The following is an 8,298-nucleotide window of genomic DNA, read 5'->3' as shown; positions in this document are numbered from 1 at the left end:
GTTTTTCTAGCTTTGACCCTTCTGATTGTCTCTCCCATCCCGTTGGTGGGGCAGTGTGTGAGCAGCTGCGTGGTTCTTGCCTGCCGGCTGGGGTTAAACCGTGACAAATGAATTCTGCATAAGTGTAACTTCTTGCCTCTAGAAGGAAACTTAAGCTTTTATTTAGGAGTCAGATAAACTTTGTGCTGAGTTAAACGGTCTGAACTAAGCACCTTAGGCTTATCTTAGGAGTCAGATAAACTTTGTGCTGAGCTAAGCACCTTAGGCTTATGTGTTTGAAGTACTAACTAGTGTCTAACCATGCAGGTGGCCAATGTGGAGCTGTACTACAAAGCCTTGCAGTTCTACTTAGACTACAAACCTCTGCTGATCAATGATCTCCTGCTTGTGTTATCTCCACGACTGGATCACACCAGGACAGTCAATTTTTTCTCAAAGGTGAGTTTGGGAGATGGGAGATGAACAATAAATTCTCTTGTTCAAGTTAAGATATTCCAGGCCATGTCTGGAAAACAGTTGACGTTTGGTAGCTTTGCCTCCAGTGTAGAAGACTGAGAAGCAGCCCAGTCCTGGCTTGATATGGGAAACACAGAGAGGTAGCAGAACTGGCCTAGGAGGCTGGTGTTTGTTTTTTTTTCTTCTGGCAGTATAAGATGCTTTGTCTGAAGGGCCCTAACAATAGGCACACATTCTTATAATAACAAGTGGGAACCTCTTTGGGGAATACGCAGTGTCAGGATTGGTATACTCAATCTTGTAATGGAAACATCTTACTTCCAGGTTAATCAGCTACTGCTAGTAAAGCCTTATCTGCGTTCAGTCCAGAACCACAACAACAAGGGAGTTAATGAAGCTCTAAACAACCTTTTAACAGAGGAGGAGGATTTCCAGGTGAGCCCCACAAAATAGATTGCTAAGCCTGAGGGATGCTCCTCTTTCTCCAACAAAAAGAGGCCATGGTTTTATTGTTCCCCAGCTGACACAGTAATTCCCTTGAGTAGAAGATAACATCTGCAATGCAGCAGTGGGGGGGTGGGTGTGCAGTCAGGCCCTCTGAGGGCAGGAGTCTTGAGACACCAATGACTTGTGAAAAAGTAGATGCCACAGATGTTTTTCCAGAACAAACCTCATAAAGGTCAGTACCAGGTGTGTACTTCACAGAGTAGCACTTCTTTAAATAAAGGTGTAGCCGTAGTATCAACATCCACCTGGCAGAACCTAAACACTTGTGTGCCATGATTAGATGCTTCTCTGCTGTAGTTCTGACCTACTGCCATGTGAAAGCACATGTAACTGCTCTCTCTTGAACAGGGTTTGAGAGCTTCCATCGATGCCTATGACAACTTTGATAACATAACGTTGGCTCAGCGCTTGGAAAAGCACGAACTAATTGAATTTAGGCGTATTGCAGCCTACTTGTACAAGGGTAACAACCGCTGGAAACAGAGTGTGGAGCTGTGCAAGAAGGACCGTCTGTATAAGGTGAGTTAATGAGACTAAAGTCTGAGCTGTGTTGCATAGATTGCCTGGATATGCAATATGTTTCGTTAGTTTCAAGTCTGGAGATTTAATCAGTCTTAGCCCTTCGCTTGAAGTTTAAGGAAAGACTCCTATTAGAGCAGAAGGGTATGCAATTTCAAATGAGCATCTTAAATCTAATTTCATAATGTTGTCTTGTACTTGGAGACCTGCTCTGCATCAATCAGTGGCATCTGTAGTTATCTGTATCAGTATGAAACATTATCCATAGGACAGAAGACTTGTACTCTTGTAAGGATACTGATAAAATGTGATTACAGTGGTATAATCTTCAAGCCTGTAGTGAGTTTGTGCCTACTCTGTAGGAAAGCTGGCAAATAGTCTTCTGTCTTGCCACATAGCAAGCAGTTGATGGAATAATCTCTTCTGTTCTGGGTAATCCCTAAGATCTAATGGAGAGGTAGGTGGGATACCAGTAAGATTGCTTATCTTATCTGCTACAAAGCTAGGAAAAATCTCATCAGGTCACTTCAAGTACTTAAGGGAAGCCTGTTGGATAATGTTAATAAAGACCTGGGTTTCCTCAAAGTAAGATAACTTAACTGAAGCTGTGTACTGTAGCTTGGCTCCTACAGAACATGCCTGGTGTTGTTAAAGATTAACTTCATGGTATGCCAAATACCTGGCTTATATAGCTAGCAATAACATGCATACAAGGTGTAGAGCAAGATGTTGACAGGCAAGGGTCAAGCTTAACTGTTTTGTCTTCTGTAGGATGCTATGCAGTATGCTGCAGAGTCCAAAGATGCAGAGCTGGCTGAGAAGCTGCTCCAGTGGTTCTTGGAAGAAGGCAAGCAGGAGTGCTTTGCAGCCTGCCTTTTCACATGCTATGACTTGCTGCACCCAGATGTAGTCCTTGAGTTGGCATGGAGACATAACATCATGGACTTTGCAATGCCTTATTTCATCCAAGTGATGAGAGAGTACCTTACCAAAGTGAGTATTGCATAGGCTAAAAGTTAAGTTTGCTGGATGATTAGCATTATGCAAACCAGACCTCTTTGCATATATTAGGAAAATTACTGTTTCTCATAGACAAAGACTTCTTGAAGTATTGGGGGTTTCATCACTTCAGGCTAGCTAGCAAAGTTTATAAATAGATGCCTTGGGACTTGAAGTCTAGTTAAACTTCTGTTTTTAACAGTGGACATGAGCTCCTCAGAGCAGCTCCACAGCTGAAACTGAAAACTTGGTGAGGACAACCGATATCCCTGTTTACTTTGTGTAACTGTGAAAGTACTCTGTTTCCTTGTTACAGGGAATAGAACTTTGGAATACCTAATAGTGCACGTTATTCCTACATCAGTCGTAGCAGCAGACTGCTGAAGATGTTTTGGTTTGTTTTTTTTAAATGGGAACCAGAACTTTAGATGCGTAGTCTGGCTGTACAGGACTGATGATACCAATAGCTGGTCCCCAGCTGAGAGAAGAAATTCTGTTCGTGTGTGGTCCTGAAAGGTTTGTCTCAAACCATTCTAAGATACTAAGCTAAGATCCTGCCTTGGAAAGCTCTAGGGTTGCATAGGAAATCACAGAACTTTTTAAAATTGCTTGTTTTAATTGTAACTGCTTCAGGTTGCTGCTGATAAGTCATGTTAAGTATTCCCCTCTGAATTTTCTTGCAGGTTGATGGGCTGTTCTATAAGGTGACACTCTGATTTCAAACTCTTTGTGTTCATTTGTGTCCCTCAATATCCTAGGTTTCTTTTGCAGGAATCTAGCTGTAGCTTCTGCCAGAAGAGCAGTGTAATTTAGCTCTAACTCATTTCCTGTTCACTTTCTAATGCTAAAAGGATAACTATTCACAAGCAACTTGAAAATCCAACTAGACTACTCCTTTTCATGGGAAACAGAAACAAGTGATTGAGGAGGACTTGAGTGTTTGGGCTCCTGTTTACTGTATTACAGATACTTTGTGGCCAGGGGGATGCTGTTCATAAGGAAACAAAAGCAGCTGCCATGTAACAGGGTGTCTTGCAAGTGCAAATTGCTTGTTATGCTGTAAATTACTGAAGTGTGCAGTAATTCAGGCATGGTGAGTTAAAGTAGTGACATAAAACTGCTGCAAACTTCTTACCTTTGAGTATGATGAAAGTACTTGCACAGACCTTAAATACCTCCTCCTACTCCTCATATTTCACTGAGGAGAAACTTGCCACACAAGTTCACCCGAATTCCTGAGGTTTAGGTGTAAAGTGATATATTTTAAACTGCTGGTTGGATTTCCAAGTGATCCCATGTACTACTAAACACGGGATAACTTACCAGAAGGAAAATCTGCATGGTGAAAGTGGTTTACAGTGAAACTAATTTAGTCTGTTGAATTAACTGCAAAATACGGAGTTGGAGAATGGGCTTTATAAATGTGGTATGTCTAAAATTGTCATGTAACTAACTTCAAAAGCACAAAGAATAGACCAGTTTCAGTGGGGCATGTACATCTTCAGAACTTACCTGTTTTTTCTGCATTAAAAAAAGATGTTAAAACACAGAATACCCGATGTCCCAGAAAGGGGCCAGGCACACGGTATAGTGACACTCACCTGGAGACCTTTTGAAGCACTTGCAGGCAGCAGAGAAGACGCGTTTTGGCTCTCCCGGAGCTGCTCCTGTCCCTTGTTGGGGATGGCCGCGGTGTGCCCAGCAGAGGGCACGGCTGCACTGCTGGCTGGAGCCACTGCAGGGAACAGCGATCTCGGGAGCGCGGGCTCCGGGGTAGACAGCAGGACAGGGAGTCACGAACCACTTACTTTGAGCCACAGTCATTTGGATAGGGTTTGTAACACCGATATTTGGTGTTATGCTGAGGAGCTGTTAGGCTGACAGCTGCAAATGAACCAGTTAAAGACCTACTGCCACTCAAGTTAGTAATTTGAATGCAAACTTCAAAAAGTTCAGGGTAAACACCACATCTAGATAACATCTCTAAAGGGTAATAGAGACCTCTTGCAGCAATTCTCAGACCAGATACGACTGTTGTGGTGAGAAAGGAGGTTGAGTGAGGAGCTGCTGAAATAGAGCATTGACCTGAATGTAGTACTGCCTGTGCCTGGATGTGAAGCTGTGTGATTTTTATGGTCTTCAGTCTCAGTGGTTCTCTTATGGAATACATAACTTGTTAAACGTGAGAAGGAAAGTATGGTTGCATCTTCAGATTGCTGCCCTCACCCCCAGTTCAAAGTTTTATTCAGGACCTCCTGCATTATTGTAGCACTTTCACAAATGTGTTTAGCATGAACAGAGCTTTACTTGGTACAGTGCTGAGATCTGTAGAAAACTGATACTACTAGACCACTTTCCACGATGATTCTAGAGTTTCCTTTAGAGTAAGTCTCTGTGAATACTAATACAGTTAAACAAATACCTAGCAGCCCAGGTTAGGCTGTAGTCCTAGATAAGATCAAACTTCATGGGCCTGGAATATTTGCAAGTATCTGTGTGCTGTCATTGAAGGGGAGAGGGATTGTAGGTTAACAGATAAGTCTAGGTTAAGCCCATTTGAGATGATGCTCAGAATTGCAATCTGATGGGTTTTCTGGGTTATAGAGTTAGCAGTGACTAAAATAGGGCCTCCTAAAGTGGTTCATTTGAAGGTAATGAGGATCTCTGCTGCATTTGAGAGCTGTTGTATATTGCAATACACCTAAAGCAGTTGGGAAGCCAGGTTTACAACATAGCTTGCTAGGAACAGGCAGACTTCAGTAGTCTCCAACTTGGACTAAAAAGGAGCACTTGGTAGCTGAGGTACCAGGCATGAAAAGCTTCACACAATGGTGTGATGAGGCCTTCATAAATCTCCTGTTCACTTCAATGTAGGTGGATAAACTTGATGCTTCTGAAAGCCTAAGAAAAGAAGAGGAACAAGTAACTGAACCCACTCCAATAGTATTTGGTAGGTGAAAGACTTGGTTTTAATTGATTACCTATTGTCACTCTGGTCTCTTTGCAGAGGCAACTTAGATGACAACCTCCAGTGACAGTAAACTGGTTTCAACTAGGTAGTAGTTGAAATAGTTGTCTCTGCTAGATGAACTGTGTAAGTTGTTGAAGTGGCATCCCACTCTTACAGTACTTCTACTCCTCAGCTGAAATATTGCTCGTCTTACACAGCTCAGAACTCTACCTTAGGAATAGCCTTTCATATGGTAACAGGACAGGGGATACCAAGGTGTTGCCAATTCCAGGAAAAACTTACGGAGCATGCGAATTCCTCCTCTGATTCCTGTCTGAGGAATGTGTCTGCTTTCTGCTCTTCCAAGTAGAAAGACAGAGTGGCTTTCTAGCTCACCTGTTTTAAGACATGTGCAGCCAAAAACCCATTGCTGTCCTCAGTGTGCTGCTATTTTAGAAGCCCTTCTTGAAGAGGCATTCTGCTAACAAGCACCTAGAAGTGGCTGGTAAGGGAAGGATGTGACTAGTTCACTGTCTGATGTAAATGTTAACATGAATTTAACATGTGCATGGGGCATGTGTAGTCCTAGCAATGAAGACTCTCTGTCAAGGTATGTTCAGGCCTCTTGCAGCACTCTCCCAACTGTGAGACCTAACAGACCTAACTATTTGCTTGAATTGCTTTACTCTTCAGATCTGGCCATGCATGGGTTAAATAATATCAGTTTGTTTGGCTTTCAGTATGGTCTCTTCAAAATGTTTGTCATGCCCTCATGATCATACTCCTCATCTTTCCTCTTGAGCCCTGCCTTGCTTTTGTAGCTCTCTGGTAGCAAGAGCAGATGGCCTGGTTGCCCACTCGGTGGTGCATGTTGGGTAATAGTGTGACTTGCTAGTGTCTGCTTGCACAGGGTCTGTTTTTTAGCTAAAGCCTCATAATCCTGTCCCATAGTACAGCTAGCATTAGGGAAGCTTGGGATCTTAAGCTAACTTATGTGTTTTTTTTCTCATGCTTTTCTAGGCCAGCAGTTGATGTTAACAGCAGGCCCCAGTGCAGTACCTCCCCAGGCAAACTTCCCATATGGATACACAGCACCAGGATTCACCCAGCCACCTGGTTATGGTTTCAATATGTAACCAGCTCTCTGACAGACCTTCACTGTCTCTGTTCTCTTCCTTCCCGTCCCTTTGTAACTTCTCCAAGAAGTGTACAATGGTCCTAAAGGCACAGATGACCTTCTAGTGGCTGAACACACTTGCTGCCTGGCTCAGTGAGGAGACTTCAGCAGGGTGCCTGTTACTGTTATTTATTGATTATTGTCCGGTTACATTTCAACCTCTGAAAGGCAGCTTTTGTTAATGACATTGTGAGACTCTTGCCTGAAGTTAAGGCACTATTTCACTAACTCATATAGCAATAACTGCTTGAGGCCAGGGGGAAGAGAGCATATTTTTCTTTCTTTTGCAAAGCCCATTGAAGGCAGCTGGGAAATTGCCTGGCACCAAGTTGTTAAAGCTTTAGCTGAAGCTACTGAAGTAGCAGGGCTGTTAACAATTCAGTGAAGCATCTCGTTAATACAGAATTGTTGAAAGCTTGTCTACATCTGACTACCCCATTTTATTTGCATTCTGATGTGCAAAAAAAATGGGCTTTTCTAATATTTGTGCTCTGAATGTTTAGAGGAATATTGGGAAAGTTTCCTTTTCTGGACAATAATGCTGTTGGAGCTCAATGCTGTTGGAGCTCAATGCTGTTGGAGCTCAATGCTGTTGGAGCTCAATGCTGTTGGAGTCTGTTCTATATTTTCTGGAGTAGATCTGAGACTTGAAGAAAATAAATCTTCTCATGCCAGAGAGCAAACACTTCCCAGATCCTTTTTGTTTAACAAGAAGAGAGCATGTTACTTATTGACGTTAAATGGTACTAAAGGAAACCTCAGCTATGCGTGGCAAGAGAACATAGGAGTGTGCACGGGCTGCCAAAGTACTAGAGATGCAAGAGCACAGCGTCAGGGTTGGGGAGGGGAACACACTGCTCAGATATTGAGGCAGTAGGGAGGGCCATAATCCTGACTTTTTATTTGCCCCTTTAACTGATTCTGGCATTGGCTTCCTGCCACACCATGTTCTGACCCTGTCTGGTGGGCAGAGTCAGCACCACCTAAAAGAACAGGGTGCAATGACTCAGTTCTGCTATGCTGCAGGAGAATCAACAGTGTGTCCGTCACCCACCTCTTCCTTTGAGAATGCCAACAGGGATGTATTATTACTTTGTGCCACTTCAAATACATGTATCATTAACATTTTATGTACTTAGATAACAATGTATAATTTATGGCTATGAATCTTGTGCTAATCTTGAATATTACGAAAGTCCAACTATAAATGTAAAACTGCAGTATCCACTGTGTGGTTCTAGTCTTAATATCTTGGGGGTGGGGACTGGTTGGTAGTATTACACTACCACTCATAGCATCAGGTTTCTTAATCTGACAACTAAGGGTGCCAGACAGGAAAATAGAGACCTGTGCCAAAGCACTAACAGGGGTGGCGTAGCAAGGAACTTAGAGGGAGCTGTGGTCTCTTCACCAGACACATCAGCACACTGTCACATGGGGAGGGTATGTTGCAGGAGACAGTCACGTGCTTACATGATATCATTCACAAGACTGGGAAAGCTTCAGTCCTGTGTTGAGAGAGGTGCTGCAGTTAGTGTCTTCTCTGTTGAAATACGCCATTATGGCAGCGGTAGCGGTAAGCTATACCTCTTCATACTGAATCCTACTTGAATAGGGCAAAACACTTAAGTTCTAACTATTATGTTGTCTCTCTTGGCCACCACACTGTGATGGCAATGGCAAAGAGATG

General features: G+C 43.0%; 1 protein-coding gene across 1 annotated transcript; it reads left to right on the top strand.

Annotated features, from left to right (window-relative positions):
* Positions 1-300: 300 nt before the first annotated feature.
* On the top strand, positions 301-7,143 carry LOC103799557 (clathrin heavy chain 1-like). The gene is made up of 6 exons (XM_009071891.1): positions 301-438; positions 781-891; positions 1,312-1,482; positions 2,254-2,475; positions 5,356-5,431; positions 6,452-7,143. The coding sequence occupies exons 1-6, from the start codon at positions 301-303 to the stop codon at positions 6,565-6,567; spliced, it is 834 nt and encodes a 277-aa protein (XP_009070139.1). The 3' UTR covers positions 6,568-7,143.
* The last annotated feature ends 1,155 nt before the right edge of the window (positions 7,144-8,298 follow it).

Source organism: Acanthisitta chloris, unplaced genomic scaffold, assembly GCF_000695815.1.
Source record: "Acanthisitta chloris isolate BGI_N310 unplaced genomic scaffold, ASM69581v1 scaffold26573, whole genome shotgun sequence".
In the NCBI taxonomy this organism is placed as follows: Eukaryota; Metazoa; Chordata; class Aves; order Passeriformes; family Acanthisittidae; genus Acanthisitta; species Acanthisitta chloris.
Note: the sequence above shows the minus strand (reverse complement) of the source record. Positions and strands in the feature narration are given on the sequence as shown.